The sequence below is a fragment of the Phyllosticta citribraziliensis genome (assembly GCF_038025025.1).
Source record: "Phyllosticta citribraziliensis strain CPC 17464 chromosome Unknown J3D65scaffold_11, whole genome shotgun sequence".
In the NCBI taxonomy this organism is placed as follows: Eukaryota; Fungi; Ascomycota; class Dothideomycetes; order Botryosphaeriales; family Phyllostictaceae; genus Phyllosticta; species Phyllosticta citribraziliensis.
The window spans coordinates 1090745-1114693 of NW_027117348.1; the positions used below are offsets into that span (position 1 = coordinate 1090745).

Below are 23949 nucleotides of genomic sequence, written 5' to 3' on the forward strand. Positions count from 1 at the left end.
ACGGACGGACGAGATGTGTTTTTGGTGAGGACAACTCTGGTCGGGCCTGGCAGCTCGCTTCTCAGCATGAATGGCGACTGACGTGGAGCAGAGAATCTAGAATACTACTGAGACTGATATCGCGAGCGGGAATCCAACGACGCGGGTGATGTTCGAAACCTCAAGTCGACGGCTTCGCGTGCCTGCGAAATCTCCCCGCGCTGTATACACCACGCCAGACCGACGAATGACAGCCCTACGATACGCAATCCACGCTGCCGAATCCCCCGGGGGGTCCAACCTCTCCCTCTTCCCATCCACGTATATCTGCCCGTCCCCTCCACACCCCGCCCTCCACTTTCCAGCCCTACACACGTAAGCAAAGAGCACGCAGAGGCAATGGTAGAGTATAAAAGCTTTCCTCTTTAAGAAACAATGGCTATGAGTAACAGTAACAGTAAATGGCAGTAACAGTCTCCAGAATAATAAGTAAGTAATCCACAGAGAACGATGCCGCGTCCATCCCATCCCTTCCCACCCCGTCCTCTAAACGGCGCGGCTAAAGGGAGCAGCAAGAGGACGAGCAGGAGGTCGAGACAAGAGAAGAGAGGAGAAAAAGTACAATGATGGGGGGAAATTTGGTGATTGGGGATGTGATGTAGTAGTCGTTGAAAAGAAGAGGAAGAAGAAGAAGGAGCAAAAGCAAAGGAAAAAAGCAGGCGTCTCTCCCATCCCATCCCATCCCATCCACCCCTCCATTCCCATCCAAAAACCCGTACGTGCGTCTGTCGTCCGTTGCGTCGTTCATTGCTGCTGCTGCTGCTGCCGTTGTTGTGTTGATAATTGATAGTTGATAGTTGAGATTGAGATTGCTCGCGAAACTCTTTCTTCTTTCGTCTCTTGTTCGTCTCCGTCTTGTCTTGAATAATGAATTGCAAGTATACTGCTGCTGCCGCTGCCGCCACCGCACGACTTCTTCCCTCCTTCCCTCCATCCGCACCAAACGAAAAGAAAACCTCGCTGTCCAAAAAACGTACGTGTACAAAGTAAAAAAGTCATCCGCTCATCCGCGTCCTCTCGTGTGTGCGGCGACATTACTTGGTGCTCCCACCCACACCCGCACCCTTGGCATCGCACAGCGCGTCACCATCAACGCTGCTCTTGCGCCGCGCATCGCGCTCGACGTCGCTCGCGTCCTCGACGACGACGTCATCGACGCCGAAGTCGGTCACGTCGCGCATGGCCACGCTGCCGTTGTCGTCTTCCTCGTCGTCGTCATCCTCGTGGTCCGTGACGAGTCCCGGCGCCGAGTCGAGCGTGTGCGGCGACATTTCCATCGTCGGCGACTCGAGTGCGCCGCCGCGTTCCGAGCTGGCTGATGAGGAGGAAGTGGAGTTGGCGTTGGAGGAGCGGTGCATGGAGCTGTTGCCGCCGCGCAGAGTCCCTGCAGGAGGAGTCGGGTTCCGGTTTGGAGCTAGGGATGCTGGTGCCATGCCTCCTCGTGCAGGTTGCCGGCTCAGTGGTAACCCTCGCTGTAGTTGGGCATCGCCTTTGAGAGTCGGCTTGGGTGTATTTTGAACCGAAAGCGTCGGTTCCGTCTCGTCGTCATCCTCTGTATCATCAGGCAGCTCGACCTTGGTCCTGGCAAAGTCGACGAGCTGGTTGAGATCAACCGAAGCCCCAGACCTTTGAAGCAGAGCAGAAAGATTTGGAGTTTGAGGAGACGGTACGAATGAAGAGTCCCTGCGGACAGGGTTGGGGGTGGTGTGTTCCTTTTTCAACGGGCGAGGGGGTAGAGGCTTGGATTTTGGTGGGTTCGACTTGATGAGCGGGTGGACAAAGGGGCCGTTTGTGTGGGATGCAGCGGCAGGAGTCTGAGGAGTGGATTCATTCGGTACCACAACACCAAGCTCATTGACATCGACGAGGACGCCGCACTCGACGGCGGCCTGGTCATGGCTCTCAAACTTTTGATTGTGCTTGATGCGGCAGTGGTTGAGGAAGCCCTGGGTGTTTGAAAAGTTGCTGTGCCTGCAGTCGGGGTGATGGCAAAACAAACGAACCCACTTGCCATCTGTTGAGCGCCTGTGCAGCAAGGGGTCAATCCTGGGGGCAGAAGGGTCGCCAAGGGCTTGGAGCTTGGAGCCTGCAGAAGCACGTGACGAGCGTGATTTGGAGGCCGGCGGCAGCTCGGCTTGACTTGCCCTGGTCGCGCGGCCCTCGGCAACAGCAGCGCCAGTCCGGCTGCCGGCGCTCAAGCTTGCCGCAGGAACAGAGTCGAACTTGGGATCCGGGATAAGCCACTTGGCGTAGTGGCGAGTATACGGGCCGTCCGCAACGCCCCATGGAGCTGGCTGTTCTGGCGTGGTGAAGCCCTGTCGCGGCTGGAGGGCCGGGCCCACTCCTTGGCTCAGTTGTGTGGATAGCGCGTCCGTTCCTGGATAGGGAATCAGTCGGCATCGGCGGATCTGCTCGAGCGCTATTTGGCACTTGGCAAGTTCCTGGTCGATAAGGCGCAGCTCGTTGTGCTTGAGCAGGATTTCGTGGTCAAAGTGCGTCTCGATGATTTGCTGCAGCGGCGAATAAGTCGTTGGGTCGGCCATGTCGCACGGCGTGTTTTGCATGCTGGGTTGCTGCGGCGCAGACTCTGGCACAGGTTCCGCGTTTGCGCCAGCGTCCAATTCGGGCCTGCGCGACAGGGCGACGCTGCCATTGGTGGTCTTGACATGTGGCACAGAGGGAGCGACCAGGTGCGCAGGCGGCGTCGGGTTCGTAGGCGCATCCACGACGGGGCATTCTGGCCTTCCAATCTCGACGACGGGGCGCACTTCCGAGTACTTCCACTTCTTTGCAAAGGGGGATCCGGGGCTGGGCTCCGGGCTGTTGGTGCGCTTGCGCTTGAGTTTGCTCAGCAGGGGAATGTCGACGACGGGGCGCTGCTTGGAGAACTGGGCCTTGTCCATGACGGGGTTCTCGGAGCTCCATGGCGTAAAACGAAACATGGACTGCATGACGTGAGAAGAGGCCGCGACGCAGCGTTCATCTGAAGTCGTGGTGGAGGTGGGTTGGCGCGGTTGCGTTGCTGCGATGATGGTCTGCGCGACGCGACGTTTGGGCGCGAGCTGGCAATGTCTCGGCAACGGGCGGATTGCGACAAGGCGTGGACGAGGGGGCGGATGATCAATAGGGGAGCTCAGATATTAAAGGTGGGAGGCGGGTGGTGATCGGCCAGCGAGCGGAGAGAAGAATAGGGCCGGTTGATGAGCGCTGGGAAGGGGTGAAGCCAACACGGTATGCAGGTGGACGAGATGCGGACGCAACACCAGACGGAGGCGAGTTGGCAGGTGGCCGTGAGTAATGGGGTGGGTTGTCGAAGAGTTGTTTTGGAGAGGTGGCGAAAATGTCGGGAGGGAGTGAAAAGGATTTGGAAGTGAAGAGAAGCAAGAGAAGGTCGTCGCAAGTGATGGGTGAGAGTGATGAGTAGGTGAGTGAGCGATGGGCGAGACGGAGACGGGGAGCTGACGAGCTCAGCGGTCGGCGGGCGCCTTTCTGGGCTGGTTGGCTGCAGCGCTCTGTTTGGGCCGGCCGGGGATGCTAGCGGGCGTCCTGACGCAACTCAATGCGCCGTGGTCAGAAACGCGCATTCTTGGCCGCTGACATGCCGAATGAGGTCGCTCTATACCGGTTGGAGCGTGGAATTGCGTTTCCAGTGTCTTTTGTGTTATCTGGCGTCGTCGTCGTCGTTGGTCGTCGCCGTGAGATGGTCTACCTATGTCTATGACTACACGTCGCTGAGTCATCGGTTTACAGATTGCGCTACGGGCTGCCATTCGCTGTTTCAGGGGCCTGCCATCCATTGCAACACCACAGCAGGCAGTGCAGTACATCTCTCTCGACATGTACAGTAGCCGTCGTTCGCCCTATTCCGTCCCCGTCCCCGTCTGCCTGTCTCACTGCGCTCTCGACCGTCCCCGTGCCGTCGTTCTCGTCCTCGTTGCTGCTGCGCGCATGCCGGTGCCATTCTTCACCCACGGCAGTTCCAGCGCTTCCGATCAATCCCGCCCCGCAACCGCATCGAACCAAGCGCCGCCATGTCATAATTGTGGAGAGCTTCCGATGTCGACATGGACACCATCCGTACACCACCCACGCGCGACCCGTCTCGTCGCACCTAGCGAAGCTGCTACTGCCGCCGCCCGTCGTCCACATGTATATTAACCTGCGTCCCTGTCAATTCGCCTCCCGCCGTGCAGCTCGTCTTCAGTTGTCTTGTCCTGTCCTGTCTCGTCGCGTTCGTTTGTTTTCTGGCCGCCCCGCCGATCGCTGCCTCTCCCTCTCCCTCTCCACCACCACTTTCCACGTCCACCCGCGCACGTCCTCTCCGTCTTCCGGTCGCGATCCTCGCCCCTCCCTCTAGCCTGCCTGCCTGCCTGCGTCAGTCGCCCACCCACCGCCTGTTGGTGTTGTGCTGTCCCCGCATGATAAAGTATAACCTCCTTCACAAGCCCGCGGAGAGCACCCCGCCGCATACATGTATCCACTGCAAACATTCACCGCGCCGTTTGCCTTTTCCGCAGCACCGAGTTTCCACCTTGTTGTCACGGCAAGCAAGGCCCGCCTCCCCCGACCGACACCAAATGTACCAACTCTGCAACTACTCGCGCCATCCATGTCATGGGCTCCAGGTCCCCCGTCCTCCTTGCTGGGAGATCGCCCCGACGTGCATTTCTGGCCGCCCGCGCCATCTTGTCCCGCTATATGTCGTGTCGCACTGCCGAACCTCACCTGCAGGCCTGCCCTGCCCTGCCCTGCCCTGCCCTGCCCTGCACAAGCCGCCGTTCTCTGCTGCTGCCGCGTCGCACAGTCTCAGGGCCCACGCCGACACTTGCTTTTGTTTATTTGTCGCCGCCCGTCCATTTCTTCTACTGCTGTTGCTGAGCATCGAGAATGCGCTGCGGCGCGGCGCGGCACGGCGTGGCGTGGCGTGGCGTCAACCACCCGTGGACCTGATGGTGACGACTACTTATTTGCTTCTCCTTGCCCTTTCCCCATATCGTCGCCTGCCTGCCTGTGTGTCGCGATATCCAATCGTTTTGCTGCTTGTTCGTGCCTTGCTTGCGCGCGTCCGTGCTCTGCGGGGGTGACTTCCTTTCCAAATTACCTACCTACCGTACCGTACCGTAGCGACTCTTCTGCGATGCTTCAGACTTGACGCCACTCGACCGTCTCACTAATCGTCTACTCCAACCCACACCACTCCTCCATCGCCTTCGTCGCCATCATCTTCACATCTTCACCACCTCGCCTCTCTCTACCTCTCCTCAACGAGTCCAGTCATGGCACGCGGCGCCCGCATCCTTGCCACTCCTCGCCTCGCCTCACCTGTCCCCTTCTAAAGCCGCCCATCCCAACCCTCGATGAAACGAATATTTTAGGGTTGCGCGGCCCGGCGCCAAGGAGCCCAGCCACCGCGACGCACGCCCTCCAACAAGGCGAACAGGATCGCAGCGGCGCGAAACGCCGATGCACCGACGCGGTGGGGAGCTGCTTGTGTGAAGACGACGAAGAAGACGATGAGGAGAGAGATGATGTGGTTTGCTTGTTGCGTTGTGACGGCCGACCCAACTCGACCTCACCACACCTTCTCCGGTTTTCCTACCTCCTATCCTATCCTGTGCCCTACGCATTCCCCCTCCCCTGCCCTACCCATGTGTCCCATGTCTCCTTTGACCCTCTTCCCCCGTGGCGGCCCGTACATTCTCCCCCAACAACCCAAGCCAAGCGCACGCACGCACGCACGCACGAAACCATCCATCCCGGCACCCGTCCCCGGCCCGACCATGTGCCATTTTTAGGTTATGTGTAGGTTAGGTTAGGAACGTGCCAGGTAAGGCAGGGCACGCTGCGGCGCGGCGCGGGACGGAGGGAGGCAGCCCTGGGCGGCGAGAGGATGGGATGAATTGGGTTGAGTTGGGTTGGGTTGCTGGTAAGGAGGTAGGTAGGTAGAGGTGATCGTGGCGGTGCTGATGATGGTGTAGGTGATGAGAGGGCGTTGATGGATTGACCTCGTTGATGGATTGACCTCGTTATGGATTGGATATTTGCTTTGCGTGCTGCTCAACTTGGATACATCCGGATGGAACAGAAACGTGTGTGCATGCGTAACCCAACCTCCGGCTACATGTACCCATCACCACCGTCAGCCGCAGCACGTCGCCACCGTGTATACGCCTTTGCGAACCCCTCACCTCCCTCAGCACCTCCTACACCCTCTCCTCTCGCACTCCCCAACGCCAACCCCACGCCCTCCCCGCCGCTCAACTCAACAAGCGGCACCATGCTCGGCCGCCCATGCGCGCACTGAAACGGGAAAACGCACCCAGCGAGGCGGCAGACGAGCTCTTCGCACTCGGCGCGCGAGAGGGCGTCGTTGAACATGACGGCGCTGCGGCAGGCGCGCGAGTTGAGCAGCGAAAGGATGCCGGGCGGGCAGGTCGAGGTGCGCGTGAGCCAGAGGGGAGACGCAGCGTGGTGCAGAGGAGCGTGGAGTTGTTGTTCGTGAGGAGTGTGCGGTGTGTTGACGGCGGCGTCGGTTTGCTGTGCTTGTATCCGCTGCTGTTTTGCGTCGACGTCGCTACCGATGCCGCTCTTCGCACGACCGCCCCCGTCGGCGACCCTCCATACTTCCTCCCGCAGTACCTCTAGAAGCAACTCGGGCCGCTCGACGCAGCGCTCGCGTATCCCTGGCGGCAGCTTATCCACGCGCAAAACGTCGCGGCCCTTGCGTCCGCCCTTGCCCACGGCATACACCACACCCCAAGCAGCGAAGCGGGGCGCCAAGTCCTCGAGCAGCAACGCCTCGCGCGGATGCCGTAGTTCAAAGAAGAGCGGCGAGGAGAGGGGAGGTGGGGACGTCGACTCGGGCTCGCAGAGTTGCGTGAGGAGCGATTCGAGGTGCACGCGCTCCGAGGCGGCATGTTGGTCTATCAAGACGACGAGAGGTTTGCAAGGGCTTGGGTCTGGACTGCCCGTGTCGCTGCCGTCCATGATGGCGAGGATGAATTTGCGGTCGACCTGCGACACTACGCGCGCGCTCTTGAGGGCCTTTTTGGAGAGCTTGTTCTCGCCCACTGCGGCTTCTTTGAATGCGGCCTTGATTGCTTCGTGCGAGCAGTGTTCGCCCAATCCGCCGTGCAGCAGATTGGCAGATTCGCTTGAAAGGTTGGGACTGGAGAAGATGGCGCGGGGGATGGACTCCGACGTCGAGGGTTGCGGACGAAAGACGGGGTTTGAGTGGGTGGAGAGGAAAGTGGTGAGCCAAGAGTCCTTGCTCGTGTCTGGTGGTGTCGATGGCTTGTCGAGACGCAGCGATTTGCGAAACGAAGTCGAGATGCTTGCCGGCGTTTTGTTCGTGGTATTTGGGCGGTCGCTTTGCTGAATGACGGTTCCTGTGCGCGAGTTGATTTTGAAGGTCTGCTTGCTGGTAGGATCTGTCCAGTTTGTGGTGCCGTCTTTTAATCCGTCTTGTGTCTCTGCTTCATCATGTGTGGGTATGGTCCTTGGACCAAGAGCACCAGGCAGGAGAGATTCAGTTTCAAAAAAAGTCGTGTTTTCTCCGCTCGGAGAATTCTGACCCGCTGGCTTCTCAGATATCCAAAGAGTATCGTAGAATGATGGTTTCCCGCTCCTAATTTTGCTCAAACCGGTGAATTGCGATGTGTCTACTCCGGTCTTCTCGTCGGCTGATTCCCCAGGAGGCACCTGGGTTTGCTCACCATGATTCTGTCCAACAGTTGGACCTTGTCTCGGAGCTGGGGAGTGGGAGGCACTGCTCGACGCAGATGTGGGCTTACTCTCAATCCGCCTCTTTCGTTTGGTAGGTCGAAAGTGATGAGCCGAAAGCCATTCGGTAATCATGGCCCGCAAAACATCCAAAATGGATTGCAGTTTGGCTTCCGACTCCAGCACATCTTCTCGAGTCCTCTCAGCCAAATCGATTCGCAGACAAAACATGGGCCACCTGTCAATGCCCTTTTTGCCTCCTTGCAACTGCCTACGGGTTGGACCATCCTTTTTATATCTCTTGTCATTCAACCGCCGTTCTTTTTCCCTCTCGTCAAGTTCGGGCTCGTCTTCGTTGACTCCAAAACTGGAATTGTTGAAGAGGCGATTGATTTCGTCATACAGCTCGTTGTGGCCATCTTCGACATGAATTGGGTGGATCCCTAGAGATATGAACTGTACAGATTTACTCGGGGCGGGTTCGAGGGATATTGCACCCTTCACAGAAATAGATTTGGTTGCTGCAGACGCCGGCACCCACGAGCTCCATTCGTCCGGCGTAATGTACAGCGTTTGTGAAAGTATCGACAACAGCGGACGAAGTTGCGCATGGACTTTGGCATTGGTAGCGTCATTTCGGCGATGGGCATTGATGCGCAAGCTTTTTGCTTCGTCTCGGATGACGACGGTTATGGGTTGTTGCCAGGCGAGCAGCAGAGCCGTAATGGACCTTTTCAAGCCCTCCCACTGCCTTTCGTTTTCTGCGCGGTCTTCGAGCATGGCACGCTGCTTTACTCGCACCGGCATGTTGCCAAACAAGTCCCTCATTGTCACTCGCGTCCCGTGGTCACCGAGGCCATGCTGGGCAGGCGTCTGTCTGGAAATGACTTGCGATCGATGTAGGGTGATGGAATTGTACGACCTATGGATGCAATGGCGCGACGTGATGGTGAGGAGAGATAGAGCCCCGACGGACGCGACAAAGGTCCCGTACCGACCGTAGACGGGAAAAGGACAGTCGTGTTTCGAAGTATCTGCGACGAGTCAGCAACATTCGAAAGACCAGGCGAGACTTGCAGTAGGGTTTCCCAAGGCCTCCATCTAGGGCGAACTCTGCAGGAGCAATTCCTGATCCATCGTCTTGAACGGTGCATCCGCCTCGTCGAGCATCGACCGAGACTTCAATCTTGGTGGCTCCGGCATCGAGCGAGTTTTGGACCAGTCCCGAGATGACGTGGGTGAGGCTGGTGATGGTTGTCGACGACTTGATTTGCGCAACGACGTCTGGAGGCAGGGGCTTGATGGCTCTCACATTGTCGGCGAGATTCATAGATGCAACGGGAGTGTAGGTTGTGGCGTCGGCCGTGGCCTTCACATGCATGCAAGCTTCGCACGGAGCATCTGATGGAGCTGCTCAGCGATCAGACTTGAGACCCCCGGGCTTCTGCATGCAGGCGATCCACCGGGCGCTACCCAACACCACGAGTGCCATCGCCAGTCGACTTCTCCCGTACCCCTCAACCGCCATCCCATTCTTTGACCTGTCCGCCGCCACGACACCTGGCCGCCAAGCAATGGCTACCGCCGAGCCAGCCCCCAGCCCGCAAGGTAAGCCCTAAGTCGGGCTCAACGGTTTGCTCCGCGCAGCCCACGCCTCCTCTTAATGCTCTGCTTCGCCGTCGTCTGCGCTCGCTGACCCGCCATGAAAGACCGTCACTCCCGTCGCCGTCCCTTTGCGGCATGGATCAAAAAGGTCGCCAACCTCAAGAGCTCCGCGCACGCCCCAGCCCTCTCCAAGCCCAAGAAGGCCTCCCACGTCAAAAACAACCCTTACCCTGAATCCGGCCATTTCCACCGACCTGCTCCCTCCGCCAGCGCAAATGGCCACCTCTCCTTCTCCGAGCCCGTCTCCTATCGCGAGGGCTACGACTCGGACGTGACGACCGACGACGCCCGCGACCGTCCCGCAAAGTCGGCCGCGCCCACGGTTGCCACCAACAACGACACCGTCTACTCCGAGGCCGGACAAAGCAAGGCAGAGACGAGCAACACTCGAGGCGGCGCCCTCAGCTCCCACGACGGCGGAGGAAATAGCACCTTCTCCTCGCCCAACCATTCCGAGCGCTCCCTGACGACCACCCTCACCACCATCCAATCCACGACGCCCTCGGGCCTGCTGAACAGCCAACAAGTCACGGCCAACAACCAAAACCTCCATCCCCAGGTGCAATTCTCCCACCAGTACCCCGTCTCGCCCGCCTCGGCCGTCCCTGCCCACCTCCAGCCGCACCCCCACACCTACCAGGCCGCGACCGCCGGCAACATCCTCTCCGACAATGCCTCCATCATGACGCTCGCCTCGTCGTCCAAGCGCCGCCGCCGGAACTCGCTCGACACCAACGCCTCTGTGCGCGCGCTCGCCCCCTCGTCTGTCTGGGGCGGCAGCCGAGAGTCGCTCCCGCTCAGCGTCCTCAGCGGCAACGTCGACACCGCCTCGACCACGGCCGCCACCGCCAGCGGCATCTACCAGTCGCAGAACCGCCCCGGCGTCGGCGGCGTCGCCAGCGCCGAGCGCGCCAGCGTCTACTCGTCCTCGGGCGTCACGGCTCCCGCCCTCCCCTCGGAGCGCAACAGCTACTACGCCGCCAAGCACGGCGCAGACACGGGCAGCGTGCGCAGCGGCCTGCTCGGACACGGCCGGACGGACAGCCTGTCTGGCGCCGCCAACAATGCCACCGGCAGCCCCTTGGCCAGTCCCGTCCACACCGCCAGTCCCGTCCCTCCTGGCCTCCTCGGAAGCAGACGCAGCAGCAACCGCAGAGACGATGACATCAAGGACGACCCCGAGGAGCGCGACGAGGCCGACCCGGACTGTGCGCGCGATGATGTCAAGCACGGCGCTATGGGCAACGGCGATGAGGCCAAGCCCGACGGCGCCGCTAGCCCCGATGCCACTCCCGCGGCCACCGACTCGTCCGACAGCGACGAGCAAAGGCCGCGCGACAAGGAGGTCTAGAGCGCAATATAATGACGGACGAGACCACATCTGGCGCGGGCTTTTCTTGTGTCCCTTTTCTTGCATACCTTTTCCCTTGCTTGGTAACGTTTCCTAAATTGGACCCGATCTGGCACAGCGGCGTTTGGGCGGTTTCTTTTCTCACAAATTGGGTCGGAGCGAATGCGTACATGAGAGTTTGTCGCTAATGGCTGTTCAGCTAGCCAGCCAGCCAGCCGTCCCGGACGTGCCGCAGCGGCCGGCCGGTGGTGGTGGTGGTGGTGCTCATATCAGCGTGCGGCAGACATCCCACTCTTCTTTTACTTTTGCCTTGTTGTTTCTTTTTGGTGGGCGCAGCTGAGCTCAGCTGAGGCGGCGTGCGCGGACTGCAGCGGTTCTCCTGGGAGCTCGCGCGGTGTGCTGTCTTCGAGTGAATGGCGGCGGCGTGGGCGGCGGGAGAGCCAGCGCCCGGTCGACGAGATACCTACCTTACTTACCTTATACCCACGAACTTATTCCTTCTCTATCGCATTTGGACTTGGGCAACACCATATGCTTCGGCTTTTCCGGTTTTTCATTCATGTCGTCTCGTGTCGTTGTGTTTGGTGGTCCGCCCTTGGATGTAGGTGGTGGGGTTTGGAGAGACAATGTTCGTCCGCCTGTAAGCGCGTTTGGAGTGTTCAACACCACGATTTGTAGGAAAGAGGCGGCAATGAGGAGCATTCAGGCGGGACGCGGCGCTGTTGTCCAGTTTTACAGGCAGGATCACGGCAGGGACATCACGATTCAACGATCACAAATGGGGCGGAGTGGATTCTTGTAAGTTTGAGATTCTACGTCTTCTGGACGCTCTTGGCTACCTGAATCTTCTACTGATTCTCTTCTGGGAATGTATGAAAGGGTAAGATGCGGCCCTACGTGTGAGCTTCTTGTCACGTAAATGGCAGCAGGCGAGGCAAGCTTCTGTCTTGCTTGTGTGTGCTTCTTGATCACGTATGCTGAGTTGGGTAAGCAGACTTCTGTTGCGGGTGACCTTCTTTGTCACGTAAATGGGGTAGGCAAACTTCTGTTGCGGCTGAGCTTCTGTTCAGGTAAGTCAAGATGGGCACGCAAACGTCTGTTGTCACTGAGCTTCTGCTCAGGTGTGTCGACTGCAAAGGTCAGCTAGTCGTCCAGGTCTTCGATCTTTACCTTGACGTCTTCTTCTTCGTCCTTGATCTTGACGTCTTCTTCCTCGGTCTTGATGTCTTCCTCGTCCTCCTTCTTAATGGACGGCTGCTGATCGTTCCACGAGCTTTGGTAGTGTCGCGGCTGGTAACGATCGTTCCGCGGCTGAGGAAAGTTGCGCGGCTCATTGCGATAACTCCGCGGTTGATGGTAGCCCTGCTGTTGATAGCTCCGCGGCTGGGTGCTATGCTGCTGCTGCTGTTGACTGTTGCGCGGCTGCTGGGCGCGCGTCTGCTCGTCGTTCTGGGGCTGTGGACGAAGAGGGGTGTTCGCGTTGGACAACAGCTCCCGAGCCCTTGAAAATCTGTTGGCCGTCTCGTTGACGAACTCGTAGCCGGCCGAGGGACCTCCGAGTCCCGTTTTGTCGTTCATTGAGGCCGCGGGCTCCGTGTTGTATGCGGAGGCTGCTGGGGCAGTGGACCTCGCGGGCGCGGTAGTCCTTCGGTTGGCTACGTCTGAATAGCTCCGCGTCTGGTTGGGGGCCCTTCTGGGGCCAAGATACCACGCCGCCTGTGCTTCTTTGCTTCTGAGATGAGCCGGCAGACGGACGTGGGCGTGGCGCACGTAGAAGGCCAAGCGTGCATGGTGGCAAAAGTCGCCCGCGTGCTCGAAAGTGTGGCAGAATTGGCATCTGCGGTCACACTTGTTCCAGGAAGAACAGTGCTTCGGCTCGCGGCAGCGAACGCACCGTGTGGCGTAAAACTTCCTGGATTGCAACCTGTCAGAGCGCATACCTGGAATATCGAGAGAGAGGGGCGTAGTCACTTACTGACGCCTGCCACTCTGGTAGTGGCCTTTGTTGTTGTTGTTGTTGTTGATGTTTGGCTTGTCGGGCGGCTTGTCGCCGCCACCAGATGCCATGGCTGCAGACATGGTGATGTTGCAGTCTGGCGTGTCGATTGTGGTGGAGAGGAAGAGAGAGGAAGAGGAAAATTTTGGAGTCAGAGTGCGACCAGCTCGGGGGCAAGCGGGTGCCGCGCCGGGCAGGAGCAAGAGCGGACGCACTTTTGTCTCATGGGTCTGCCACCACCGGCAGACAGCACACAAGAACATCACGGGACCAAGGCCCTTTGCTATCCATATCGACAGCCTTGGATGCATTCATCATCCACCATGAGGCACGGTCGAGGAGCATTCGACTGCTGAACACCTCTACCGCAGACGATCCATGGAGAAACCAGGAAACAGAGGCAATCCAAATGGCTGCTTCTTTCACAGGCATTTGACATCACCATTGGGCAGCCAGCATCGTCACCCACGAACGAAACAGGTACGGCCATGGGCTCATCACTATCGTTCTGTGAAAGAACTCCATTTGAGCTAACTACCTCTCCAGTTTGCTACCGCACTCGAAACCCGTTACTTCGACTGCTTCGCGCTGTGTACTGAGGCCGTTGTGCACCATCGGAAATGCATGCAACGGCAAGATTGCCCTTGAGGCTGTCAAGAAGCATGTCGTGGGCTTCTTACCAGGCATACTGGTACCTCTCCGCCTCAGAACCAGTGTCGGTACCTCCAATGTGAGGACCCTCGACGTCGACCAATGCCATCGACACCAGCTCAGAGACAACATCTCCTCCCTCCTCCTCGCCTTCGTCCTCGCCTTCCTTCAACTCGTCGCTGTCGTAGCCCTGGCTGCTGTTTTCATAATCTCTATCCCAGTCCTCGCTGGCGGACTCGTCGCATCCCCAGACGCTGAAGGCCTTGAGGTTGGGAGGCTCCTGCTCGTGCGTGCCTTTTTCAACTTCATCGTTCTCGTCCATGCTGACGTCGGCGTCGCCCTTCTCCTCTTCGGTATCCTCGTCCATCTTGCTGTTGGCACCGTCCGTGTCGCTGTCTTTCTCCTCGTCGATGCTACCCGCGGAGTCGTTCGCCATGGAATGCGCCCAGCACTCAGCATGCTCGTTCCCCAAATGCTCATGTTTGCTCTGACAATACGTCTTCTTCTCCTGCTTGACAAGTTGACCAAAGAAGGAGCCATCTCGGACATCGCCTTTCTTGCAGTGGTCCCCGATTGGAACCCCCCAGTATCTCTGGAGCTCAATTGCACAGCTTTCCTCCCGCGTGGATTGGATTGCGCCCGGCAAGTCAAGGTAGAACACGTACCAGAAGAAGTCGCACATCCTGTCTTCCCGATGCAGTGCTGACATGGCGCGGTAGCACACCAGGAGTGAAGGCATGAGCTTGCCAGTGGGATCGCCCTCCTTGCCAACCTTGCGCCAGTTGACGATTTCGTAGAGGCAGTCAAAAGTGTCGTTGCGAAAGTCACGGATGTGGTAGCGGCGGCCGAAGATGTAGGCTTCCAGGAACTTTGCCTCGGGCTGGCGATAGTAGAAGGACGCGTTTGACTCGGACTCATCGGTGTCGGCAGGGGATGGTGTAGTCAAGAGAGGCTTGGTGTCGGGAAGATTTCCCGAGTATGCCCAGTCGAGGAAGATGGCAAACGTCTGCGGCTGGACGTCGCGCAAAGTGATTGTCGTAAGCGAAAATTGGGTGGGTTGGGCGGCGCTGCCGTTGTCCTGCTGACTTCCCTGCTGCGACGCTTCACCGTTGTCGATGAGGTTGCGCAGCTCCGACGACCAGAAGCGCAAGATGTCGGCGTGGCACATGATGGTCCTGTTGGCGTGACGCGGAAAGACGACGGCGACGAGCTCGTTGGCTCTCAAGAGCCCATTGCTGGCACGTGTCAGCGCTTGAGTTTGAGTGTGAAAGAAGTTCAGCGATTACCTGAAGGATGGAGCATTCTGACGCGACGTCTTGAGACTCTCTCGGTCGAAACCCTCTTCGCCGAAGCCGCGGATAGAAGCGCTCATGGTTGGGCGTTGCGGCGCCATGGTGAGAGGTGTGGTTGGTGTTTGGTTGTGGCTCTGTCAGTTGCGCGGCGCGGCAGAAAATGTTGGTGGGAGGGTAGAGGGTAAAGAAGCGAAGGTGACAGCACATGCTACAGCTTTGGGGAAAGCTCTCGGGCGCTGTAGGCGTTTGACGAGCTGGCGGACCTTTCTACGCCAGTCACTTCGCAGTTCTCGGCACTGCAAATAGTATGCGACAACCAAACGCGCCCAGTCATGATCCGAGAGCCTACAGCACAGAGCAGTACGCTCCAAGGCCCCATGAAGGAAAAATGACACTGACACAAAGCCTAGGGGCCGCAAGATTGGGGCATCCACGTTCGAAACCTCTATATTATTCAATCAAGACACTTTACGACAACACTTGATTCCTCCCGCCAACGAACGCAACAGGTACAACCATGGGCCAGTGATGATCTTTCTGAAGAACTTCATTTGAGTTGACTGCCGCTCTACTTTTCTACCGCACTCGAACCCCTTTCCTTCGACTACTTCGCGCCGTGTACTGAGGCGATTGCGTGAGACCGAAAAAAGCATCTCTGACCTCTCGTCAGGAGTGCAAAAAGGAAGACTCCGAGCTATCATCAGGAGTGAAAAAAGACTCCAACTCCAACCTCTCGTCAGGAGCGAACAGCGTGACATCGAGTGGTCAGCAGAGATGAACATGCGGTTGAGCTGTTATCAGAGGTCAACGTTGTGCGTTTGAGCTGTCATCAGCGGCAAAGAACGTACCTTCTAATCTTCGAAAGCGTCGAGGTATTTGGCCACATCCTCTGCCGTGTCGATGTCCTTGTCCGCCTCGCTGCCTTGGTCCTGGTTGACTGGAGGAGCAGGACGTTGATCTTGTTGGTCGCGGCCCCGTTGCTGTTGCGAACCGCCTCTGCCTTGGGAGCCTCCGCGTCCGCCACGCGAGGCACCTCCACGTCCGCCTCCACGCGAATTACCTCCACGGGAACTGCGGCTGCGTGAGCGACCGCCCTGTTGCTGGAGGGGAGCCGCGATTCGACTTGTCAGGGACTGGGCGGGAGTCGCTGGCAGGCCTTCCTGAGTCTGGACGGGGAATGTAAATGGAACCCCCAAAAAGAAATTCGGCCCCGCCTGGTTCATTGCGTGGATAGCAAACTGCGCAAGCGCCGCCGCTCCAATGTTCGCAAGGAAAGGGTTTCCAGCCTGGTCAGCGGCGACTGGGGCGATTGGGGCGGCAGCGGCTTGGGCGAGTCGGCCGTTGTTCGACTTGGCCACCGGCGTACTAGCTACGCGGGGCAAGTTGGCGTCGGCTTTGTTATTGCTCGGCTTGGTTATTGCTCGGCTTGCCAGTAAAGGTCCTCGGAGTGCCGTCAACCCGAAACAAAATGCCGCCGTAACGTCGAAAAAAGCTGAGCGGCTTTTCTGGGCATGTAAGACCCTCGTGTTCCCACAGGCCGCAGTGGAAACATCGCTCGTTACATTCCCACCAGGAGCAGCCGTGCCTGGGCTCGCCGCAGCGGGCGCAGCGTTGTTTCCAGCCGCTGTTTAAGCGCGGTCATGTCAGAATGCTGAGCCGCGGGTGAAAGGTGCGTGTACTTACATCTCGCGCTCGCCGTAGTGCTCCTTATTAGGAGGCTTGTTGTAGGGTTTGTCTGGCGGTTTTCCACCGCCTCCGATGGTCTGGGCCTTTGGCATCGTGTAGGCAAAGGTCGAGATGTTGGGTGTTGAGGAGAGGAAGGGAGGCCGTATTTTTGAAAGTGCAACGCCGGCGGGCCCAGGCGAGCGGAGCCGAAGACAGCACCAGCCTCAGGCAAATGGCGTTCACTTGGGCGGTCCGCAGAAGATGTGCCTGCCGTGGCGTGACAATGAGTATGCAGCAACCAAGCACGCGCCATCCGAAACTGGGAAGCTTCCTGTGCTTCCAAAAGGGTACCAGAGTTCCAGGGCCTACAGGGCCTACGTCACAAAATGGTACGTTCCAGAAGCCTACAATGGGCTTTTTACATTGACGAGAAACATAGGGAAGGGCGCAATTGCAGCATCCTCTTTCGAAACCTCTAGATCATTCAACCGGAAAACTATCCGACAACATCCGACGCCCATCAGCCACGGCCAATACGCCTAGTCTCGGTGAACTCCCTCCTGCGCGACGACCAGTACGAAGACCTCCGCTGAGGGCTACCACAGCCGTCCATGGAACAAGGAAAGAAGGGTCCAACCATATCCGGCCAGTCGAAACAATCGTCGAAATCATGCCATGACGATTCTTGCCAAGACAAACTTCCAAGATCATGGTCAAATCTGTCGCAAGAAGGCTCGGGTCGCGAATCCAGCCTATCTGAAACCCTCTGGCACAAAGACTCAAGGCGTTCCATTGTGTCCAGTAGTCGGCTCTGGGGGACTTCGGCAGAGCCGTCCCGGCTTGGTTCTCCTGAAGCTGGACGTCCTCCTGGGTTTACGCGAGCTACCGTGCCTGGATCCGGTTGTTCAGCCTGAGCCTCTCCTCCAGGTTGATTGGGCCTCGCGTCTCTGTTCTCTTCGGGAGGCGTCTGGTCGTTATTGGGTGCTGGCGGAAGATCTCTTCCTGAATCTTCTCGGTGTCGGGAAGTGCGGTAAGAGCATCTGCGGTGGCAGTAGGATTCGTCGCGGCTGGATTGATGGCGATGAAAATGCTCGCTGACGTGCTCAGTGTTTCCTCCAACTCTGGAAAAGTCTCAGCTGCTGGAAATTGTCGGCGCTTTTTAACTGACCGCTTATGGAATGTACGTGAGTACATGTCCTGATAAGTTCCTCCGCGACAGGAGCGCCGATAACCTTCGCCATGCGGTGGGGCTGGAGGAGAAGGCATGATTTCAGCGAAGGGAGAGATCTGGGGACACGCACAGTTCTCAGCAGAAGTTCAGTCTGAGGCGCTTCCTTTTGAGGTGATAAAAGGACGAAGGTGGTGGCAAAAAGCTAACAGTGTTCCGAGGTCAGTCGAATCAAAAGCGGTCGCTTGCCGCGCGTTCATTACAACTACTAGATCTAAGCCGTTGTACTGGCCAACTCCTTCTATCTACAAACAACACAACGCAACATGATACAAGGGCGGTACAAAGGCTTGGGGAAGACAACGGTTTGTGGAGAAGACGCGGCGCATGCAGGGACTAAGGCCAGAGGGAACAGGGAGCATTCGTTCGCTTTGGCTGGTACTGAAACCAGGAGACTTTCGTCACTGTTGGTCATACGACAGGGGTCCGTTGGTTGATGCCAACCCCCAACATCCCTCTAGAGGAAGCTCCAACAGGACGCAAAATTGGCGCGCAGTCGGTCAGCCCTGGTCATTTTGAGAATTCGGAGAAGTATCCTGGTTCCGCGCGTCCGACAATCTTCACTTAAGTTGAAAATATGAATAAACAAAAGCCGAAACGATGATTGGGTACACAACAGACTGCGATCGAACAATCAGGGAGCATCCATCCTCCACAAAAGCAGACTTCTCATGTCAATTTCTTGAGTCCGCGTCCCATCAAACCAACTTGTTTGTCTCCAGAAAATCGACCCAGCCAGTACATGACATGTTCCAGTGGTCACCGGAAGGAGAGCCGCCAGGAGCGATGTCAAAGTGGACGTGGTAGTCGCAAGCGTTTGCTAACAACGACTCAGGGGCTTCGGCCTGATGTCTGCCTGAGGAATTCTCGATAAAGTCCCGAAGTACTTGTGGGTACAGGCTCCGTCTCATCTCAAGCATTTCGGGCGATAGTTCCTTGTATCTGGCCTCTGCCCTAATATACACACGCAAGAAAAATTTGAAGGGCGGATTCTGGAAACTAGGCAACCTGAAAGCTTTGTCGACCAAGAAGTAAATAGGGATCATTTCACCGTCTTCGTACACCTTGCACAAGCGTGTCATGATGAGATTACAGAAAACTGGAGCACCGAGTTTCCAGCCGAGAAAATATGAGTCGATAGCGTCAGAGGTATTGTCGAAGACGGGGAGTCGGAAGTATTTCATCCACTCCGAGAGGATCTTGAAAGATGCCACCGAGTATTCTCCCAAATCGTACGCCGGGCTGAGATGTTCTTGGGGCACCGGAGGAATCAAGAACAGTCTGTGCAAGCTGAAGCACCAGTATCTCATGAGTCTTTCGTCGCAACTCTGTCTCACACGGTCTTGAAGTCTCACTGTAATCAGTGTGTTCCCTTCCCTGGCGAAAATTAGCAAGCATGTTTTGAGGAGAAGCATAAGCTGATTTCAGTACCTGTAAGTTGGGGCATTTTGCATCATCAGTGTTGAAAACTCCTGGGGTCGTCCGATCTGGGTGGCACAACGCTTCTCGCGCGTATCGCAAGGGAGAGTCTCCCGTTCCTCGATGGACATCTTGTTTTTGCAATGAGAAAATCCACAGGGGAGAAGCTTTTGACAGATTCCATGGGAACACACTCCAAAGGTACTTAAATTCCGGGCGTTCTCGCTCCGAAACCCACGAGGGGTCGAGGACACCGATTCTGTTTACACAGCGTGTTTCAAACAGCGCGGCTAGGAGTTGAAGGAAGCTGAGTTTCAAGGCGATTCACTTGGATCCAGTGAGATTTCCATCTGGCTGTTGGGAGGTGGATCGGCGACTGTTGGTCACTTGGGTGAATACCTACCCAGACTCGTGGAGTGGTTTCAGCGCATACAAGGGAGTGAACTCACACATCAGGTTTCAATAGCCTTGATGAGCAAAGGAGGTCAAGACCTTCCACATCATCTTGTCACAGCGTGGAATCATCTACGACAGCTGCAGTGATATGATGATGGGATGAATTGAAGGTTTCTTGATGCAGACAGCGTCTGGACCGTCTCTATCCGCAAAGTCCAACCTCCAGGCGTTGCTGATGCCGAGTCCAGTTCCTCCTGATGTCATTGCCCTTCAGAAAGTGTGTGTGGTACCGACAGATGTGACGAGTAAAAGAGTCAGGCGCTGGAAGGTCGTCGGCGTAATGCAGGCGCATGACGATCCTCTGCATGTACGCGTCTTTAAAGACTCTACCGTCCAAAAGTACGCGCAACCTTTCCATTTCTTGCGCGTGGTCTGATTGTGGCTTTCGATACCACGACTGTACCAGGAACTTGCACATCGGGTTCCTGAAGTGGAGGAAGTTGAACGCTTGGTAAAACGCACAAAATGGAGGAGGAAGAACGTCAGGCGGGTCGTAGATTGCCGCGATGTGGCTCATCAGTTGGTTCGTGAAAACGACCGCTCCGAGACGCCAGCCCAGGCTGTATGCTTCAAACAAGGCGACCTCGTCGTGCATGTCGGTCGCAACTACGTCCGGAGACCACCTGTCTGAACGGGTCTTGATGAATGGTAGTCGAAAGTCCAGTACCCAGTGGTGGAAAATTCTGAAGGCCGAGAATGAGAACTCTCGCAGGTCGAGGCTGAATCCTTCGGCGCCTTGATGGTCCAGGACGATTCGTTCGCGATGGAGAAGTGCTCCGCCAACGTTCAAACACCAGTATTCGAATGCCTTACGCTATATGACACCGTGCTCGCCATTGGACAGGTTCACTCGTACTTGTAAAGAGTCGAACTTGTAGTCGCTGCCGTGACAATGTTAATTAGAGTCCATGTGACTGAGTCCAGGAGATTGAAGTACCTCCCGGCCTTTGGAGGATCCTTCAGCATGCGGGCATTGAAATCATCCTCCACGCGTGTCTTGACACAACATCGACTGTATGTGTAGTGATAAGGCGGTTCCCCTGTAGGCGTAGGCATAACGGCTTGGCAAGGTTGCTGAAGATTTTCGCAGCAGTAATGATTTGATGGTAGAGTTGATCTGTTGAGAAAGGTATGCCTTGAGCGGACAGATGATGGAGTACCACCAGCTTCTTGCCGCAAATCATCCAGCTTTGAGCCAAGTGTGGGAAGGATGGAGCCTCGTACATGTCGAGAAAATTGAGGAGGCGCCACCCAGCATTCGGAAAGATCGAACAGCACGAGACAATAAGCGATGAACTTATCGAAAACGGACCAGTTACGCGTGCCAACATCGTCGTAATGCTCTGCGCGGTGATGCTCCAGGTTCAGTCCAGGTTCCGCAGCCCCCGAATCTAACGAGCCCCCTACAAACTGCGGACAGTGACCTTGGAACCACGCCACTCGGTTACAGGATCGCAACTCCCACTTGTTTAAGGTCCGCAGCAGATCAACAATCCGTTCATCGTCAAAGCCTCCGTGGCTTGTTCATCCCCGCAGGACGGAATGCCGAATTCGCCCCATCAATCATCTGTATGTCCTGGTCTTGAGGATGCTTCGTCTCTTCTTCGTTGCCATGATCTACCAGCATGCAATACGTGTAATGAAAAAGTCTCCACGGCACACAGTCATGTTTTTCTAGCCAGAACGAGACCGGATCCATGGACGCAAACAAATCGATGACCTCGTAGATGGTTTCTGGGCTGGGTGAGAGATGCTGGATTGCTTTCAAGACAAACGATGGATTTGGCCGGAAGTTTTCGAGTTCCACGTACATATCGAAGATTCTGAAAAAACATCTTTGACGAAAGTGTGGGCCCTCAGCAAGCGGCCGCAGACGTAGGCTTCAAAATCTGCGGCTTCAGAGTCCATGCTGTAATACTCGCGCCGTTTGAACACTGGCAGTCTGTTTTCATAGTACCAGAACCGCAATATTTGCAGTCCGCAAAAGGAGACTGGGAGGTCAATTGTCCCAAGTCCGTGAGTTGCTCTCAGTCTTTCCAACAGCTCAGGGCATGAATGTTCGAAGAAAGACTTGTGTAGGTAGAGAAAGGAGCAATTTTTGACATTCAAAATTCGTATTCGAATGATTTCATACTGACTCAAATCGCGGCTGAACTCATGTCAGTGTAACATTTTATGGCGAATGGAGCAGTCCTGATTACCTTTCATCCCAATGGACAACTTTGATGTACGTTGCATTTCCAATGGGACGAATTGATTGATGTTCCCACTTCTCGTTGACGGGAACGCGGCCGTTCTGGACCGTCTTCCATCTCTCCACATTGTGCTGGATATTTGGATACCCCATGGAGAATCGCGTTGAGTTGCTGAAGGACGGAGGCTGAAGGACGAAGAAAGGATACAAAGAAGGGAAGATCGAGGTCGAGAGAAGAAGAGAGAACGCGCCGCGCATTTGCACTTGAAAACGATTAAACACAAGGCAGATGCCAAAAGCCGAGCCACGCCAACATCTGCCATTTGTGACTGACGATACATTTTCGAGGAAGTGTTGATTGGCTATGGATCTTTGCTCCTGGGCGCGCGCTTGCTGTGCCACACACGGATGCGTGCACCCCACGACGGACAGTGGCGAAGTCGAAATTGAACTTGAATATTTCGCCGATTCTCGTTTGCTGTGATTTTGGCCAATCTTCCGTCGGCATTCTCAATGAATCGTCGCGGCGAGGTGGGTTGTCTGTTGCACTCGAGGTTGTCTTCCGGGAGGGGTGTCTATCGTTTCCCTGCTTCTCGTTTGCTTCAGGCTGGGGGCATCTGTAATGGCACATGACTGCTCCTTGGGGGTCGCTGAACAGCGGATGAATTCCCCCTCAACGTCGCTAGAATGGCAGATGAATGCTCCCTGGGCGCAACAATGTGTGCCGTCTCAACTCTTTTGGCACCCACTGCGAGGCCGTAAAGCTCGATTTTGCGACCAGTGTTTCTTGAGCGTCCCGCAAGCATCCATGCTCTGCTGTTCCAGCGAGTAATGTTGGAGGTTACTATGTTGTTGAATCAGAAGAGCTTGATGATACGGGTTGATTGGCGTTACCCATGCTGAAGAGAAGAAAGCGGCGGTGGTTGGTTATATTGATAGCGACCGAGTTCGTTTTCTGCTGGGCGATTGTCGTTACATGGCCTCCAAGACCCTGGCTGATTTTTCCGTGAAGTGTTTGTGCGGTTGTGCTGCCGTTCCTGCTGGCGCGGCGGCGGCTCGTGCCCTGCCGGCATTTTCGCACTTTGACTTCAAAACATTGCTTCTACCCTCAACACCCAACACCATACTTTTGACACGCTAACATGCCAAAAGTTCAGACCATCGGTGGCGGTGGGAGACCACCCCGCAAACCTTACAATCAGGCCCCGTACAAGGGCCACTACGCCCAGCGTGACGTTCCTCCGCCTGAGAGGTAAGTGCACACACAGTTCACCAGCTGGCCAGCATACTGACATGAGATGAATACAACAGAGGCTGGAAAAACAGCTGCATCCGTTGCGGCGAGCCCAAGCACGAGGACACCAAGTGGTGGCAATGCACCGGACGGTGTTACTTCTGCGGCTTGTGGGACCACCAGGGCAAGTGGTGTTCTCTGAGGGGACCCAAGTGGTATCGTCGCTACGGCGGTTGGGATGGGGAGAGTTACCATCCAGTATGGAACCCCAACCCCGATGATGGTGAAGCAGACCATCAGACGTCCCATGTTGGTTCACGGCACCAACGCGACTCCAATGTTGGTGAAGAGGGCCAGCATTCCTACAGCCATTTTGCCGAGTCCAGCGTCGGCAACGCCCCAGTTGGCGGCGGACTGACTTCGATTGATACCGATGCATCATCGAGGCTTTTGATCCAGTTCCTGGGCTCAATACTTCTGCAGTGGGGGCAGCAGCAGCAGCCTCAGACCGGTCAGCCAGAGGCACCTACTCGGACTTGGGGCAGTCTTACAGCGGCTCTACCTTACCCAGAAGGTGAAAACTCACGTGGTAGAGGCAGAGGTAGAGGTGGAGGTAGAGGCAGAGGTGGCAAAGGTGGCAGACACTCCCGAGGCTCGTAAACCAGTCACTGCATCATGTCAACTAGCTTGCAGAAGAACGGCCTGCAGGAGACAAGCCTGCAGGAGAAAAGCCTGCAGAAGATCCAGAGGAAGATGTGAAGATCAAGGTGGGAAATGAAGTAAAGATCGAGGGAGAGGAAAAGTAGGTACCGGCACTCCCGATGCGAGGTTTCGGAGTTTCGCAAAGCTGGCTGAATGCAAGCATCCTGACTGATCGCGCAAAGGACAGTACTTTCGGAAGGCCACAGAGGTTTGTGAAAGCCCCTCTTCTTCTTTGACCTTCGAGCTGATTCCAACGACAGTGGAGCACTCTGTTTGTTTGACTTTGGGATGAGCTGTCGCAGAGTTGGCCGATTTCTTGAAACCACGCGAATGCA

At 56.6% G+C, this 23949-nt stretch overlaps 11 protein-coding genes across 11 annotated transcripts; 4 read left to right on the plus strand and 7 right to left on the minus strand.

The window, feature by feature from the left end:
• Positions 1–1073: 1073 nt before the first annotated feature.
• On the minus strand, positions 1074–2990 carry J3D65DRAFT_559326 (uncharacterized protein; the record flags this gene model as incomplete). Its single annotated transcript, XM_066797404.1, has 1 exon — positions 1074–2990. One exon carries the CDS (start codon positions 2988–2990, stop codon positions 1074–1076), a length of 1917 nt encoding a protein of 638 aa, XP_066651951.1.
• Positions 2991–4194: 1204 nt separating this feature from the next.
• J3D65DRAFT_100671 (uncharacterized protein) lies at positions 4195–5274 on the plus strand. Its single transcript, XM_066793624.1, has one exon. The coding sequence runs from the start codon at positions 4511–4513 to the stop codon at positions 5189–5191; it is 681 nt and encodes a 226-aa protein (XP_066651952.1). The 5' UTR covers positions 4195–4510; the 3' UTR covers positions 5192–5274.
• A 416-nt stretch (positions 5275–5690) lies between these two features.
• On the minus strand, positions 5691–9270 carry J3D65DRAFT_636352 (uncharacterized protein). Its single transcript, XM_066801394.1, has 2 exons — positions 8839–9270; positions 5691–8795 (listed from the first exon to the last, which is right to left on the minus strand). The coding sequence occupies exons 1-2, from the start codon at positions 9140–9142 to the stop codon at positions 6157–6159; spliced, it is 2943 nt and encodes a 980-aa protein (XP_066651953.1). The 5' UTR covers positions 9143–9270; the 3' UTR covers positions 5691–6156.
• Positions 9271–9463: 193 nt separating this feature from the next.
• Positions 9464–10777, plus strand: J3D65DRAFT_559323 (uncharacterized protein; the record flags this gene model as incomplete). Its single annotated transcript, XM_066797402.1, has 1 exon — positions 9464–10777. One exon carries the CDS (start codon positions 9464–9466, stop codon positions 10775–10777), a length of 1314 nt encoding a protein of 437 aa, XP_066651954.1.
• A 762-nt stretch (positions 10778–11539) lies between these two features.
• Positions 11540–12399, plus strand: J3D65DRAFT_101275 (uncharacterized protein). The gene is made up of 2 exons (XM_066793627.1): positions 11540–11847; positions 12051–12399. Exons 1-2 carry the CDS (start codon positions 11697–11699, stop codon positions 12281–12283), a joined length of 384 nt encoding a protein of 127 aa, XP_066651955.1. The 5' UTR covers positions 11540–11696; the 3' UTR covers positions 12284–12399.
• J3D65DRAFT_101276 (uncharacterized protein) lies at positions 12400–13394 on the plus strand. The gene is made up of 2 exons (XM_066793628.1): positions 12400–13253; positions 13320–13394. The coding sequence occupies exon 1, from the start codon at positions 12515–12517 to the stop codon at positions 13127–13129; it is 615 nt and encodes a 204-aa protein (XP_066651956.1). The 5' UTR covers positions 12400–12514; the 3' UTR covers positions 13130–13253; positions 13320–13394.
• A 55-nt stretch (positions 13395–13449) lies between these two features.
• J3D65DRAFT_670906 (uncharacterized protein) lies at positions 13450–14817 on the minus strand (the record flags this gene model as incomplete). The annotated part of the gene is made up of 2 exons (XM_066803344.1): positions 13450–14659; positions 14711–14817. The coding sequence occupies 2 exons, from the start codon at positions 14815–14817 to the stop codon at positions 13450–13452; spliced, it is 1317 nt and encodes a 438-aa protein (XP_066651957.1).
• A 375-nt stretch (positions 14818–15192) lies between these two features.
• Positions 15193–16494, minus strand: J3D65DRAFT_685633 (uncharacterized protein; the record flags this gene model as incomplete). Its single annotated transcript, XM_066803816.1, has 2 exons — positions 15193–16141; positions 16400–16494. The coding sequence occupies 2 exons, from the start codon at positions 16492–16494 to the stop codon at positions 15568–15570; spliced, it is 669 nt and encodes a 222-aa protein (XP_066651958.1). The 3' UTR covers positions 15193–15567.
• Positions 16495–18307: 1813 nt separating this feature from the next.
• Positions 18308–19265, minus strand: J3D65DRAFT_680088 (uncharacterized protein; the record flags this gene model as incomplete). The annotated part of the gene is made up of 2 exons (XM_066803705.1): positions 19041–19265; positions 18308–18986 (listed from the first exon to the last, which is right to left on the minus strand). Exons 1-2 carry the CDS (start codon positions 19157–19159, stop codon positions 18308–18310), a joined length of 798 nt encoding a protein of 265 aa, XP_066651959.1. The 5' UTR covers positions 19160–19265.
• A 204-nt stretch (positions 19266–19469) lies between these two features.
• Positions 19470–20658, minus strand: J3D65DRAFT_680089 (uncharacterized protein). Its single transcript, XM_066803706.1, has 3 exons — positions 20422–20658; positions 20341–20365; positions 19470–20292 (listed from the first exon to the last, which is right to left on the minus strand). The coding sequence occupies exons 1-3, from the start codon at positions 20538–20540 to the stop codon at positions 19627–19629; spliced, it is 810 nt and encodes a 269-aa protein (XP_066651960.1). The 5' UTR covers positions 20541–20658; the 3' UTR covers positions 19470–19626.
• A 933-nt stretch (positions 20659–21591) lies between these two features.
• On the minus strand, positions 21592–22159 carry J3D65DRAFT_101393 (uncharacterized protein). Its single transcript, XM_066793629.1, has one exon. It carries the CDS (start codon positions 22017–22019, stop codon positions 21645–21647), a length of 375 nt encoding a protein of 124 aa, XP_066651961.1. The 5' UTR covers positions 22020–22159; the 3' UTR covers positions 21592–21644.
• Between the last annotated feature and the right edge of the window lie 1790 nt (positions 22160–23949).